Genomic DNA, 15,717 nt, shown 5'->3' with positions numbered 1-15,717 from the left:
TTTTACAATGTGACACAGTACCTACATTGTGCACTTTTATAGTTAACCCCCCGTGGATTCAGACAGCTTTTCACCAATTTTGAACATCATCGTCATTAATTTGGTTTCTCCCTGGTCGATAGACAACGTCCCTGCGGGGAGCGGATATCGGAGGTCTCCCTAATTTATAACTGTGTATCTACCGCGCTTCACTCTTTTACGAAACCCGTTGCTAAATTACACATTAAATTCGCGCCGCACTTCAGTTACTTTTGTCTCCAGAGTCGTTTGCTTTATGGCTCCGATTTCCTTTTTATTATGTGTAAATTTGATGGCTTTGGATTGGAGGATGTGCATTGAAGGCCAAGGGAAACATCTGAATGAAATTTCAGACGTGAAAAATTAAGCACCTTTCCGCAACAATTTTCCCCTTGAGAGAAAGAGAACTTGCCATTTTTCTTGTGACACTTCAAAGCGTAATTAAATTAATGCAGCTTTTGAGAGGAACCGTCATTTGCAGTATTTGTGTTAGTATATTGACATGCTAAATAAAGATACGGAGGGAAAAATAAACATCATGCCGCTCAGACAAAGGGACCAGAAGTTTTTATTTGCCCAGTATTGTAATGCCTTCCCATCCGTTTAATTCAACGGTTTTCTCATCACACAAAAATTACCGCTACCTGAGAAAAAATCCGATTTGCATAACAATAACCGTATCGACATAGAGCGGTGTGTGCGCGTGCGCATTGGAGCTTATCTAAATGAAAGGCGCTTATTACAAACACAATAACAGTCCGTGGAAACGTGTTTACTGGGGTGTCCACAGCCACACCAACACACTGACTGTTACCAATGCATAGCATGCCTCGGACATTCTTGCTCCGTCGAGAGGAAAACACAACAGAACGAGACGAAAATTGTCATCCAGAAGACAGACAGTGGTCTCTGACAAGCACAGCTCCAGCGGCAGGTGTTGTCAAAAATTCCACTAACAGTCGCAGAGTTCTGGGTGAGTACAGTTCATTTACTGTTAAAGATCAGTCGGTTCCGCAAAGAGAAAAAACCAGCAATTACCCCCCCCCCCCTTCTTTTTCCAATCTTGTTCTTTTAATTTCTAATGTTTAAATGATTGTATCAGAATACATTATTTTCTGACGAAATGTTTCTGCTGGTACGGTTTTAATTAGCTTTAGCCGTTATCTTCGATAAGCCCTGGGTTGAGTTCATTATATGTTGCTTGTATTTGCTGGTAGCTGCACAAGTTGATGAGGGTTTGAACTGAGACAACGGGGTCAGAGAATGTGACTGGACAAACTTGTGCCAGTTTTTCTGGTTAAACACGTTTTCCCCGGGGGACCTGTGTTTACAAATCCTTATCGATATTTCGTCAAATTCCATTTTTTATCAATCAGCACAAAACACATGTCTTTTCCCGTACTAATGAAATTTGATTTTTCATATGTGCCTTGGGGGCTACATGCAAAATATTTTTGATCAGTTAGTTTTAATTTCTCTTCTCTTTAATGAACTGACATGTTTATCTTGCATGACACTTTCATCTGATTGCATAAGTACAAATTTTGATTATCGTGATTCCAGAAATGTCAAAATAAAAATGAAAACTTATGGCCGTAAAACATATCTAAAAATAATTTTTAAAAAGGTTTATAGTTCCAACTAAAAAACTGCCGTTTCCCATACAAGGATTACCTGTGTGTTATTCTGAAGACGTGAATTATTAATTTGATTTATCATTGTCATCAGCAGTCGAAAGCATCTGTCGTGCTATGGCGGTTTTCATCCTAATTAAGATCATCATTTACTGAATGAAACACGGAAACTTATCGATTGCCGTTGCATAGAATCTCTGGAAACATTTTCAAAATTATCCCCTAAAATCAATATCTTTTTTTTTCAGACGCGCGTGCTTTCCTTTATATGAGCATGTTACCCGATGTTTTGGTTCTGTTCAATTATTAAGTAACGCTTATAATTTTTTAACTACGAGAATCTGATATTATCGACCAGGTATTCAAATTGCCCCCCCCCCATTTTTTAAAAACTTGACTACACGTTATCGAAATGGATGAACGGGGTCTAGAAAATATAAAAGGTGTCAAAATAAATCTACTTTGGCACAATATTGGATTAACAGATAGATATTAACTTAATCTCATGATAAGTAATTCAGTCGGTAAACAGACGGCATATATAGCGTGCGTGCATTCCGTAGAAACGTCTGCAGATAGGCCCCTAAGTCACCATTACTGAAACGATGGTGTTGAATCAGTTGATTATGGCGTATGATAAGACGAAGTCAAGACGACTTAATGGACAAACCCCGCAAATTAAGTCCCATAATATACTATCTTTATTTGGGCCCTTAATTGTGGCAACAGCCATGTTAAAGGAGATAGGTACAGGAGACAACAAACAAATATTGTGTTCCCACAACAAAAACCTTTGGTCCGGTGACATGTCTGTTTTGGTATCAATTAGTTCTGATATTATCTAATGGTGAACCATTTTTCCCGCTAACCACATGTGGATATCGAGAACTCACATTTTCCCCTTCTTTGAGATAGCATTCCCCCTAATGTCTATTTCACACGGTTGTGACAGCTAATAAGAAACGAAAATTACTTTCTTCATTTATATTTTTTCTTCTCGAAACAGCTTAATCCAATTTTCTTTCACCTCGCGTTTCTTTTGACACCCTCCCTCTGCTTTTCATTTTCTAATGAAAGTAAAATGGGGTTCCATTTCTTCATTTAAGGTAACAGTTGTTCTTTTCAAGAAAAGAAAAGAGTTGTTGGGGTCGAGTTTTGCTCTGTCACCCCTCAATTCTTACAGGTAATTAGTATATCTGCCCATCGCGCTATTACGCCACACTATAACGAAAAGAAACTGCCGCCAACTATTTCCAACGGCTACCCTAAGGAAGCTCTGTTATTTTTCACAACTTTGTAATTTTGTTGGAAATGAAAAAATTGCGTAAGGTTCATTTAGCGGGTTCGATCAACTAGTGAAAGACAGCAGGCGTGGAGCGTGAATTATCTTTCAATATGGGGAATAAACGAAGTGTTAAAACGGGAGAAAAGATCAATAGAAAAAAAGGAAAAATAGAGACATTATTGATTCTTGCAAAAAGGCGCGAAAACAAAATAAAGATAAAAAATGTATGTTTATTTGTGTTCATTTCATGTATAAATATTGACCAAAGTAAAAAAAGCACCATTAGTTTTTTTACACTTTCAAAAAATCGCACGGCTTTATGTGTATAATTAATCCGGATGCGATTCCTAGCACTTTCGTTTGTTACTTTCGTTATTTTAAAAAATCACCTTATCAAAGGAGTCTAAAAACAAGATTTCCATTACGTGATAATTTAGACAACGAAATTGCTTTTAAAGTGATAAACGCACGCGCAGTGGAAATCTTATTTTACATTTTACAAGCCTCGTATGATGATTCTTAACATCGAAAAATCGGAATCGTTGTGGGGGGGGGGGGGGGTGATAAAATTCCGGGTGTGTTGATTATTAAACAATAAATATTGAAACATATGCATGAATTAATCAGTATAACTGTGCATCTGTTTCCTCAGTTTATTGCGATCTTAAAACACACATGTGCATATATTGCTCTGATTAATTATTTAATCCGAAACGCTCTATTACTTTTCTGAGTTTTGTTGGATTTAACACAAAGGAAAAAAATATTGCAGTTTTTTTTTCATGAATCTTTACGGTCGGTGAACATCAATTTTCTCAATAGAGTTGTATTCTATTTGTAATTTAACTAGAGAGGAAATTTATGACTTTATTATACTCAATTTAATGTTGTAAAAACGTTAACGGTACCCAGAAATGATTGACAATCAGGTTTAACGGGTCTTATACCGGTCCCCATGTAACATCAAGACAAAAAGGGTCCCGCGACCGAACGAGCCCCCTGGCTATTATCTTTAACGATTTAATCTATCAATCTATTGTAAAACACATATCAAGCTAATGTAAACCAGTTCACAACTGTTTTTTTTAAACAATGAGATTAATCGTATTTATTAGACGTCGTAAATAACGCAGCCCACACCTGAGCCCTAGCGCCCACCCCAGGGGGTTGATTACTGTATATACAAGTTTATGATGGCCTGGTCCTTTATCAGAGCGGGGTAGGGGTGGATGGTCAAGCATTTCAGTCAGACACACGGGACTAGTCGGTCACAGGCCTAGAACAGCTTAATGTAAGTATAGAAGTACCGTCAAAAAAATGAAAAGTTATACTAAATAATTAATATTCCTTAATATAAGGACAGTATTCCTCTAAAAAAAAAATTCGCTTTTTTAAAGATAATTTCTTTTTAGCTTGAGTCTTTCATACGTTTTACAAACAAGATTTGTGTTTCTTTATGAAAGTTTTAACACCACTAATAGAGATGTTTCTAGATTTTATAAATTAATTTTACCTTGGACCTGACAGTTATAGATAGTTAGACACGACATGTGGTCACATTTAAATATTTTCTCATGATAATTTTAAGTAATTCTTCTTGAATTATATCATCATCACCACACAGCGCTCTTTATTCTTGGTTCTACTATATTTTATTTGCGATTGAAATACCAGTAAATTGAATTTTGGGGCTGCAAGTTAAAATTCAGGTCTTGTCTTTAAATATTTGTGGACCAATAAAATATTCAACAATTTGTGTATCCTAATCATTATTCGATCCCCGACAGTTTAAGGCATTTCCTTTCCGTTACCTTCCCATTGTTAAATGCTTTAATCAAGTATCTCGATGAATGAAAACACCCGAACTTGTTCACGCAAATTCGGGGTAGAATTAAAAACAGTTAATACACCTGCCCCCGCGCTCAGCTAATCAGAGCTTAGTAGGTCAACTTCTGCTCCTCTCCGGCCCTGTTTTTATTTCTCAACGTTATACCATCTGTACCCCCTCCAAATATGTATCGGAGCAACCTGACAATCAAGATTTAGATAGGCGTAAAACCATGTCGCCGGATTTTCTGGGTGAACGAGGGGTGAAGAACAATTCACACCTGTTGCAGGACAGGTAACACTCAGTCAGGGCGAAAAATCGTCAGGTATTTTTCTTTGTATAAAAAACCCCCTTTTTTTGGAGTAAGGATCAGCTTAAAACTATTGAAAAAAGGTATTTCAGTTCTCCGTGTGAAATCATTGTCATTTTAATATATTATTTATCAGTTTTTAAACGTCCTGCATTTGTGTACACCAAATGCTATTTCACTTCTAGTACAGACTTATTAGTTGTAATAAAATACACGTATAATAAATAAGTTGCGTATTCCGTAGCATGTTTTAAAAATATTTTTTGTTTAAAACCCTCTTAAATACCGTGCGTCGACCGCTTTTCAACATTTTAACTCAAACGTTGATTACTTATATCGGTATACTTTACGTCTTCTTTTTTTTTTTTTCAGGACATCAGCACTCTAGAGACAATCATTCTGTACACGAAATGAAACCTCTTCAGGAGAGAAAAACTTGCGCGGTGAATTCGTCAGTTGTCGGAGACTCCCAGCAATCTTCGTTGGAAATCCTGGCAACCGCTGCCGCCCAGTGTTCATTTAAGGCTTCCCCGGAAGCTCTTAAAAATATAATGAAGCCAACAGAGGATACCGGTTCTGAAAACGTGATCCCCAGTTTCCTACAGCAAAAGCTCCCCTCCTTTGCGACGTTGGCTTATAATATGGTTCGAAACATGCATGCAAAACCAATGTCTGCAAATGTTCGACAAGAGAAGCGACCTCACGGTGATGTACGATCCGGGTTCAAATCTACTTCGTTACAGTATAGACTGGCGACTGATCGTGGGAAACTAAGATCACCAAAGAAGTCTCCTAAAAAGAAATCCTCTGTGAACAACCAAATGCATGAAAAGGAAAACGTTTCAACGCCAGCTAATGATGAAAATAGACTTGGGCCGCTTTCTCATAAGTCTAGATCAAGTACATCCTCTCCAGCAAAAAGGAACAGTATTTTTAGTGAAGCAGACAACTCAAGAGTCGGATCAGAAATTCTGAAGACAAAGCGCTCAAATGAAAACGTTATTGAGAAATCCACTGAGAGCAAAAACTCCAAAAACAGTCCAATTAAAGAACCCAAAGAAGCTGTCGTAAAACCAAAGATATGGAATCCCATGTTTCACGAATACACGCCAAAAAAGCAAATTGCGACGGAAGAAGTTAAAATTAAGTCCGAACCCATTCACAGTAACGTATCCGGAAATACTCCAATTTCAGCGACAGTGCCGGTTTCTCAAAGAACACTTATTAAACACACTATCGAATCGATGATCAAGAAAGAGGACGTTTCTGTAGACACTCCAAAGGTGTATGTAGCGGAGGATGTGACAATCAAACGTCTGCTGCCCAAACACGAAGAGGAGCCGTCTGCTAAGAAAATCAAACTCGAAAATAACTCGATTCCCGGTCTACAAACAATCCCAACGTTAACCGAGATGAAAACTCCATCAAAATTTCCAAATATCAAACGAGACTTTTCTTTATATAATATATCGATGACTCCAACGTCGCTGTCACCATACTTACCACGTGGATTTGAACCCTCACCGAAAACCTACGCCAATGCACCACTGCGCCATCTTGTACCACCAATGCAACATTGTACCTTCTCCCCCTTCAGTCCGTCGTTTGGAAGAGCAGACAACATTTTGACCCCCGAACTCTACAAGTCCCCCGTCCAGGTTCCACGTAAATCCCCCACACAATCTCATCTGGATACACCCCTGAAATCAGGCGCCATACCAGTACCTGTTCTTGCATCTCCATCGATGATCTCGCCTCAGATTGCGCCAAAAACCACATTTAACGACGCAGTTGTCAGCGAAGATACCAAACCTCCCCTTCCAAGAGTACTTGCGCCAAAATTTGCAGAGATCGAAAATCAACCTGTTTCAAAAGAAGTAAGTAATCAAAAATCATGATTTTAATCGATTCTTTATTCTTATTTGCAATTGAATGCAAATTTGAGAAACTCGAAATGCAAATAAATATTGTTTTAGTGAACTTATTTTAGTACCTCTAAACGCAAATTGATATTCTTATTTAAGTATCTCGAAGTGCAAATTTGAAAAAAAATTGGTTAGATATATATACGACATTTTTATTGAGTGGTCAGTTTTAAAATGATGTTTTTGTTACAGTTGCAACAGTCTTCAATGGTAGAGCTGGTCAATGGCGGCTTTGGAATCAAAAATCCATCTTATCGCGCCCCAAAACCGTCCGACATCACGAATATACAGCAAGGTAAGACGGCAACAGGTTGTGTAAATGTAAACAAACCGTGAAAAGGGACATCCGTGATTCAAACACTCCACAAATAACAGATGTACATTTTCAGAAGCGTGACACAAACATTTGTTTGCCCAGTGCTCCTTAACAATGTTAGAAATATTATTTAATAGAATCTTTTAAATCCTTTTCAATAAGGGCTCTCAATTATACCATCTGTTACTTTCCAAGCTTTGATTCAGGATTTAAATAAACTAAAAATTACCTGCGCAGACGGAGGCGGGGATTTTAAACTCATTGTAAATTCAAATGTAATTGAATTTTTCTTCTTCTTTTTTTTGCCAGATTCTGAAACCGGAAAAGGGAAATACGCCTGCAAAATCTGTTCTAAAGAATTTGGCTTGCAGCGACTTCTAAACCGCCATCTGAAGTGTCACAGTGACGTCAAAAGATACCTGTGTACATTTTGCGGCAAAGGTTTTAACGACACCTTTGACTTGAAGCGTCACACTAGAATTCACACAGGTAATAAGGGCTATTTTTTTGTAAATTTATTAGTATATACAGTAGAGACACTATTGATTTAAGGCTTGTAAAAAGGTGATGTTTAATTTAGTTCAAGGTTATTTCGTTGATAATTTATTTTTTAAAAGTAAATGTTTAGGAGATGTATCTTATTATAAATAGTGTAATTGTATGTAACGGAAACCGCCAATATAACTCTTTGGGAAATATTATGATTTATTTCCAATACCATTTTATGATAATTTTTCATACCAGTGAATTTTATGTTAAAGTAGTAATTCTTACTTCAAAATAGTACCACCCAACTATTTGCCCCAAAAAATGATATCAATAAATTTTCATACATGTACATGTTTGGATATCAAGAATATTTGTAGATTAAATAACCTTTCATAACACCTCATATTTCAAGATGTATATGGAATGATTTTAAAAAAATGTATTTGTAATCGAGCATTTCTTGCTTTGCAAGAACGTCATTATAATACGTTTTTTGTGACTTTTATAATCTAATTTCCCCATTTCTTTTTACAGGCGTGAAACCTTACGCATGTAGCGAGTGTGACAGGTCCTTTACACAGAGGTGTTCTCTTGAATCTCACTGTCGCAAAGTCCACAGCATGGACATCAGCTACGCTTACAAACAGCGCAGAAATAAGATTTACGTCTGCGAAGAGTGCGGCCATTCAACGGCTGACGCAAGCAAACACTTCCTGCATCTCCGAGAAAACCACCCAAACAACCCGGCGCTTATGAAGTGTCACGACAGACGACAGTTCAAATTTAATGGCGGGGAAACAACAACGCAACAAAATGTCCACCTGCCGCGGACGTGACAGGAAAAAAAAGACCTTTTATTGACATATGTTGTAACCTTACCCACACGCTTACCCAGTGAAAAACATTTTAATTTATATTGAATGTCATGATTGTCACTTTTCTTTTTTCTTTTGTCTAGTCATACGAGAGAGATTTGTACAGTTTTAGTTTGTACGGTGCTGATTGCATGGTCACGTGACTATAATGAGAGTAGTTGCTTGTTTCATGTTTTGTAGTCATTAAATTATTGAGAAAAATGGAAAAAAATATTCAATTTTTTGTGTCCCTAGTTTGGTGCGCCTTTCTTTGTGGGTGTTGTTTGAAACAGTTTGTTTGAAATAATGAATGTATGTTGGCCACAATTAGCACACTTAGCACGGGAAATACGTCATTTAAGGTAGGTTGGCCTATATACAATACAATATACAATTCTATGCTTTAAGTGCTGTGACCTTCTGGTAATTGAAATAACTCAATTCGGGACAAAAAGCTACCACAAAATATTACCATGGCTACCAAATGTTGCTCTATGAAAAGAGCAGTGATATGGATTCCTCATAAGGTTCTCCTCACATGAGAATGTTTGGCTTCATATCATAAATCATACATTATGAATATGGATTTCCGAGTATATTTATGAAAGTTTCTTACGTGAAATTGCATGATGTGTGTACTCCTCTCTTAAATTTTTTAAATGAAGTTATTAACAGGTATGCATTTTAACTATGATTAAACTATATCTATTTTGTAAAATTATTATCATTAAATTCAAAGAACGGTGTATACAAGGCTTGACAAATCCCGTGAATTTAAAATTTTAAGAACCACAAACGTTTTATAAGGAACATCGGTACACATCTTGCGTACCTTTGCAATTACATTTTCCTGAATTTTTCAAAGGTATCCGACAACACTATCCCATGTGAGCTCAAAATTTTTCATATTTTCAAATCAATTTCGGAATTGTGTCATGTTGTAAAATTTGAATTTATCGGGTGGCAGTAAATACAAAATTTAAAACATGACGCGGACAGTAAATACAAAATTTAAAACACGACAACTTGTACATTTTGTATTTCCTGCCACCCGGTAAATTCAAAATTCACAACATGGCAATTGTATCTTTCTTTAAATTTTTTTTTATCTGGATGGAGTCTAGAGTCGTTCATTCATTCATTAAGTTTGCAATTTTGCGCTGTTAACGATGAGGGTTAAGGTATAAATGGCCGTGTTGCGGAAATTTGAATCCTTTATCTGTATTTTAAACAATACGAAAGAACTTAATTGATTTGCACCATGAAATTCACACTGTAACTCCTTCCAAAAAAAATAATTTAAGTTCGTCTTCATTGCATTAACCGGGGGGGGGGGGGGGGGTATCTAACGTCTTTTACGTACACCCTGTTCTTTTGTGTATGATGATTTTATTACATGGATCATGAGTCAGATTCCACAACATTTTATCATTAAAAAAGACGTTTGTAGAAGGATCGAGAGGCTGCTTTATTTATAACAGGCGTAAATTTGCTTGATAAGAAAACACAGTTATATTCGTTTCATTATAGAGCACTTAACGTCAGAAATTTATTTAATTATAAACTTTGTTTTTCCATCTGCATAGCAGCGCTATAAATCAAGTCAAAGTTCGTAAAAGGAATACTTAATTAATCATTTGAAGAGAATAGGCTTTGTTAAATAACAAATTGCATAAAAGATACATTTTTCTTATTATAAAAATGATAACGAAACCTTTGTTTGCAAAAAAAAAAATGTATGTTTAATGCCTTTATCAAAAGTGTAAATGTTCACAATATTGCACTTAAAATTCAAAATAATGAAAGTGGATTTCCTCCAATGAGAGGTCGGAATGGATTCTTTTTTTCATCATTTTTTCTATTTGGTGAAGATTCCTCTAAACCAGTCTCCAACCGTTCTACCGGCCTCCTCCACGTGTCCTCTGACCTCAGTAAGCAAGGGCGTCAGTCTCTCTGTGGCAAAGCTCCGGAATTCGGAAGCTCTGTTTCCGGTACAGCTCGCTGCAATCTGTCCGACTTCAAACAAAATCCTGCAAAAACCAAAATCGCCGTTTCTCTACTCGTTTTTACATGTACATCCATTAGTATTTTTTTTATACCCATTCATCTTAATAATCATGAGCTGTACTGTAGTATTTGAGCTCTCTAATAAAAAGAATCAAGTTAATCTTGATTAATGTGAAGAAATAATTAAGAAGACTATTTCTTATTTTCTACCGAGTGATTTATGATACGGCAAAGAAGGAGGTAGTTTATATAAATGATCTATTAAACAAAAGACAACGCATCAGCTTTGTTAGCTGACTGTATATTATAGTTTTTACTGTATATAAGAATCGGGTCAGCTACAGGTACATACCTGTGAATTTCTGTGGGCTGTAAGAAGCTCTCAGCTTCATACACTCCCATCAGAGCATCCCTGTTGTCCCAGAAGATGTCACAGAAGCTGATGTTGGCGGCGTTGTGCAGGTAGCACGTGGACACGTGGTCCATCATGGTGGTCTTGACCATCCTACACCTGACGGTGGCCTGTGTGTAGAATTGCTTCAGTGTGGTGATAAGGCAGTTACCTGTTGCATTGATCCATCTTTTCCCCTACAAGCAAATAACAAATTTGATGCTTTGACTATAAAATATAGAGAAGAGATTATGAACTGCATATTGTGGCATATATATGTATCCCAGCATAAAACATTTGTTATTTTTCTAATATTAATTTTACTCTTGATTTGTAAATATCTTGAAGTGAAAACGATTATTTTTCCTTTATTTCTGCATGAACTTAGCAAAGAAACATGAGGTCATATTTCAGAGTTTTTGGTAGATTGATGAGTTAAAATCTTAAACAACGATGCTTCTAATTTTAGTTTCGAGTAGCACTACCACTCTGAGAGAGAGAGAGAGAGAGAGAGAGAGAGAGAGAGAGAGAGAGAGAGAGAGAGAGAGAGAGAGAGAGAGAGAGAGAGAGAGAGAGAGAGAGAGAGAGAGAGAGAGAGAGAGAGAGAGAGAGAGAGAGAGAGAGACAGAGACAGAGAGACAGAGACAGAGAGAGAGACAGAGAGAGACAGAGACAGACAGACAGACACAGAGAGAGAGAGACAGACAGACAGACACAGAGAGAGAGAGAGAGAGAGAGAGACAGACACAGAGAGAGAGAGAGAGAGAGAGAGAGAGAGAGAGAGAGAGAGAGAGAGAGGTGGGTTACAAAAATGATCAAGTTTGCTGAACTATCTGCATGCAATCTTAGAAACATTAATTGTTTCGGTTCAGGAAGTGATGCTCTTATCACAACACAATAACAAGTGAAGTGCACTTCAAGTACATTAAGCCTCTTGTCACTTTTCTGGTTTTTCTTGCTTCTACTTCTGTCCCGGAATTACATCGTTCAGGCACGATCTTAAAACACTCTTCTTTGCATTCTGAACATAGATTTTCTTACCACACACACAAATGACACCCCCCCCTAAACTAAACTTACGTGCAGTTTCTTTTTGCACTCAAAGTTACATTATACCGTATATCTGGGGGGGTTTTGCGTGTCACAAAATTTGCGAAAATTGGAAAAATATGTAGCATTTTTAATTTGCGTCAGTCATATTTTGCGACTTTAAAAGTTTCTTTATAGAAAATAATACAGAATATAATTTTTGCGTATTCAATACTTTGCAATTTAAAAGAGGTTGCGAAAAAAGCGAAAAATAGATCATCGCGAAAATAACAGGATATATGGTACCCCTTCTAATATACACTGGTTATACTTACTAGCTCATTGAATTGGTTGTAGTAAACAGGCTGATAGAATTTCTCACAGTCGTAGGTACTGTAATGCTTGTTAAAACCACAGTTCCCGCAAGGATATCTCTGCTCAAAACAGTCGTAGAAAGCACAGGAACCTTCTGCCGCTTGCTGCATACACGTGGTGGATATATCTACATAATTATTAATTCATATCATATTCATTTCTATAAAGTTTATAATATATTTAATAATCAATCAAAATTTATTTTCAATATTTTCCGATCATATATTCATTAAGGGGTGCTGAGGTACATCATGTACACTTTGTTTACATAAGTGTCGCCCTTTCTGAACTTTTTAATTAATTCTATGAAAATTAATGGAATTTGCATGATGACATTTTTTAAACATAGCTAAATGCTTCATCGCAGAAAACGTTCCTGATTGTGGACATTCATGAATTTTGAGTTATGTGGCGCCGATGCAAAATATTTCTGTCAAAACTGGGGTTAATTTTTTTGTAGGGATATTAATTTATCATAGTTACAAAACTAGCACCTCTTTGTCAAGATATAAAATTTATCTCACCTTGCACTGGGTTGATAGGGTTCTTAGCTTCACTGCAGGAAGAGAAGAGATCCTTTACGAAGTCCACAACGAAAGCGTTTGACACGGTCACCAAGAGCAGGAACGCTGACAAGACTCCCAAATTCATGTTGACTGTTTATTGAGATCACACGTCCAGTAATAATGCCTCTTTACGACAAAATTTTGACAATATATAGAGAGGGGTCTGACGTCATTAAGGAAAGAACCTCTTGAGTCATCCATGCATATATATTCGGCACATGATGAAAGCAAGGAAGCCCACTTTCGATGTTGACAATTTTAATTAATGCCATGACTCATCTGTATATCAAAACATGTCAAGGGCCCACATAGTCGAATTTTAAGTGACTCTCTCCCCCGTATTGATGCCCTACATATTCTAATTGTCCTTTCTCTATCACACGAACATTAGGTACATGTAGCATCTTACATAAAGTGAAATACACGTGCATTTCTAAATACATTGCAAGTTTTATAAATTTATATCTTTTGGAATTAAGGGGTCACAAATACCGTGCGTTCCAATGCAAAACCAAATGTACATGTATCTATTTTAAAATGGCTTGAAGGTTATCAAATTAACCAGCAGATATATTTTAAAATTGTAGACATGGTTTTTTTCCGTTTAAGCTATTACCGTATTTAATAATTAAGTACAAAATCTGATTTTAGATTAATATTTGAGCATTTTCCTATATCTGTACACAAAACTCTTTTTCTAAAGAAGATTAATATAATCGAGAAAATGGCGACGACCATTCAATCCTCTTAAAGGAGGAAGCCACACAGTTCCACTCGATAATATATGCGTGAAGCAAAGCTATACTGTCCTCTGGAAAAATTAAAACAATCAAACTGCTTGGGAGGGAGTGTTAATTTTTCATTTTCCAAAAAAACAAAAAAAAAACAAAAACAAAATCAAAAACATCGCCATTTGATATATAGTTTCTGAGGTGTCTTGTAAAATTTTACCTCCCCCAGTTTTAGTATTTGTAAACTTTGCCCTTATTTAAAAAACCTTTTGATTATTATAGTAATAATTTTGTTTTCAACATATAAAATTTTATCAATGAATATTTACATTTTCAACTGGCTTTGTCTGTGATAACATAACGAATCAATTTTGAATCCTAAAACCCAATAAGTTCATAAAACATGAGTGACACAAACTGGGCGTGTCTTATAGCATAACCGAGAAACGGTATTGGCTGCGCAGAATAGTAATACATAGGATGTGCTACATAAGAAAATAGTGGTATTAAAATAATGTTGTTTTAAAGTGTACAAATTGGAAATAATATAAGTAATAAGGAATCATTCGTTGAATATTATGAGGTGAATAATTTCGGTCGGTTAAATCTATCATACAGCCCTTTGGGCTTTTTTAGATTTGACCACGCCCCGACCAAAATTATCACCTCATAATACTCACAGAATGATCCCTTATTCCTTAAATAAATGCCAGAATCGTAACATTTCTTCGGAAAAAAAAATTAGTTTACGTTGCGGGTTCACGGCCCGATTCATTTAAAAAAAAATGAATGCAGAGGTCTGAACTGTTTAACATTCATCTGCAGCAACTACTTGCTATTAGAAACTATAGTATTTGTCATTTTAAAAGGTTTGTTAATAAAAATTAGAATGTAAAAATCTTGTCTGAAAATATTGTAAAATTTTCATCATTGCTGTAGCGTGCATGAATTTACGTTATGGAGATTTGATATGAAAGCGTCCGAGTTGCAGTTATTTTATCCATATTATTCCTGGCCTAGCATTTGCGATTTCCTCTTAATGTTGAACAACCCTCCGATAAGAGAGATAACTCGCAGTCGACTACCTTAATAATTTAATTCACGCGTATGTCTCAGAAATAAGATTTAAAAACTTGGCACAAGGTATAGCAAAGATTAATTAAGTGAATTGAACTCGTACAGAAGCACTTAATGGAGAATGGGTGGGAGGGGTTAGATACTGAAAAAAAAAGTTGTCAAAGGACTTCTGGAAACATTGAAAAAAAAAGGGCTTTTGGATAACAGAATGCTTGGAACAAAAGATTTAAGGAATAAGGAATCATTCTTTGAGTATTAGGAGGTAATAACTTTATTCGGGGCGTGGTCAAATCTAATAAAGCCCGACGCAGCGCAGCCAATACCGTTTTTCGGTTATGCTATAAGACACACTCATTTTATGTCGCTCATCTTTTATGACATTATTGGGTTTCAAAATTCATTTGTAATGTTATCACAGACAAAGACAGTTGAAAATGTAAATGTATGAAAGTCATCCACCCATCCCAAAAAGCAGTGTTTATGGACCCCCACCCAGTTTCTTCATGTGCATGTGCAGAGGTTTTAATTTTTCTATACAAGTTTAGCACCAGGATAAAAATTATCGCATACCGTCCGTATTAGTCTCAGAGCAAAATAAAAACAAACTAAAAATAAAAAAAACACACGAGGCTTTAGTGATCTCTCACAGTCTTGTCATTGTAAATCTGTACAAATCCGGCACAGCTTGGATATTTTAAATCGGGCCTAGCGAGAATGGAAGCCTGTTGATTAATTAGCGTTGCACTGTTGGAGAGGTTTAATACGCAGTATACGACAAGAACTGCGTACTCTAATAATGGCATCTACTTTTTTTACGGTGCATTACGAATTGTGTCAATTCCTGTTACTTCACTTGGTCCTCTTCGCGCTGGTTAGCACGTA

General features: G+C 36.3%; 2 protein-coding genes across 3 annotated transcripts; one reads left to right on the top strand and one right to left on the bottom strand.

Moving 5' to 3' along the window:
* The first annotated feature begins 721 nt into the window (after nt 1–721).
* On the top strand, nt 722–8,891 carry LOC105322888 (uncharacterized). Of its 2 annotated transcripts, none has more exons than XM_034445028.2 (5): nt 722–991; nt 5,448–6,952; nt 7,193–7,295; nt 7,626–7,805; nt 8,340–8,891. In XM_034445028.2, the coding sequence occupies exons 1-5, from the start codon at nt 835–837 to the stop codon at nt 8,639–8,641; spliced, it is 2,247 nt and encodes a 748-aa protein (XP_034300919.2). In that variant the 5' UTR covers nt 722–834; the 3' UTR covers nt 8,642–8,891. The 2 variants fall into 2 exon arrangements, with proteins under 2 accessions (XP_034300919.2, XP_011420091.3); XM_011421789.4 differs by lacking the exon at nt 722–991 and adding an exon at nt 4,056–4,228.
* Nucleotides 8,892–10,374: 1,483 nt separating this feature from the next.
* On the bottom strand, nt 10,375–13,171 carry LOC105322187 (uncharacterized). The gene is made up of 4 exons (XM_034445027.2): nt 12,986–13,171; nt 12,422–12,588; nt 11,019–11,254; nt 10,375–10,689 (listed from the first exon to the last, which is right to left on the bottom strand). Exons 1-4 carry the CDS (start codon nt 13,110–13,112, stop codon nt 10,518–10,520), a joined length of 702 nt encoding a protein of 233 aa, XP_034300918.2. The 5' UTR covers nt 13,113–13,171; the 3' UTR covers nt 10,375–10,517.
* Between the last annotated feature and the right edge of the window lie 2,546 nt (nt 13,172–15,717).

Source organism: Magallana gigas, chromosome 2 (assembly GCF_963853765.1).
Source record: "Magallana gigas chromosome 2, xbMagGiga1.1, whole genome shotgun sequence".
Classification (NCBI taxonomy): Eukaryota; Metazoa; Mollusca; class Bivalvia; order Ostreida; family Ostreidae; genus Magallana; species Magallana gigas.
This window is presented reverse-complemented; position numbering and strand designations above follow the sequence as displayed.

Excerpts from the sequence above, each read along its gene's own strand:
- LOC105322187 (XM_034445027.2), bottom strand. The coding sequence starts at position 13,112 with ATGAATTTGGGAGTCTTGTCAGCGTTCCTGCTCTTGGTGACCGTGTCA. Across the intron at positions 12,589-12,985 it reads CCCTATCAACCCAGTGCAAG|ATATATCCACCACGTGTATG; the intron begins GTGAGATAAATT and ends ATAATTATGTAG. Across the intron at positions 10,690-11,018 it reads CAGCCCACAGAAATTCACAG|GATTTTGTTTGAAGTCGGAC; the intron begins GTATGTACCTGT and ends TGGTTTTTGCAG.
- LOC105322888 (XM_034445028.2), top strand. The coding sequence starts at position 835 with ATGCATAGCATGCCTCGGACATTCTTGCTCCGTCGAGAGGAAAACACA. Across the intron at positions 992-5,447 it reads TAACAGTCGCAGAGTTCTGG|GACATCAGCACTCTAGAGAC; the intron begins GTGAGTACAGTT and ends TTTTTTTTTCAG. Across the intron at positions 6,953-7,192 it reads ATCAACCTGTTTCAAAAGAA|TTGCAACAGTCTTCAATGGT; the intron begins GTAAGTAATCAA and ends TTTTTGTTACAG.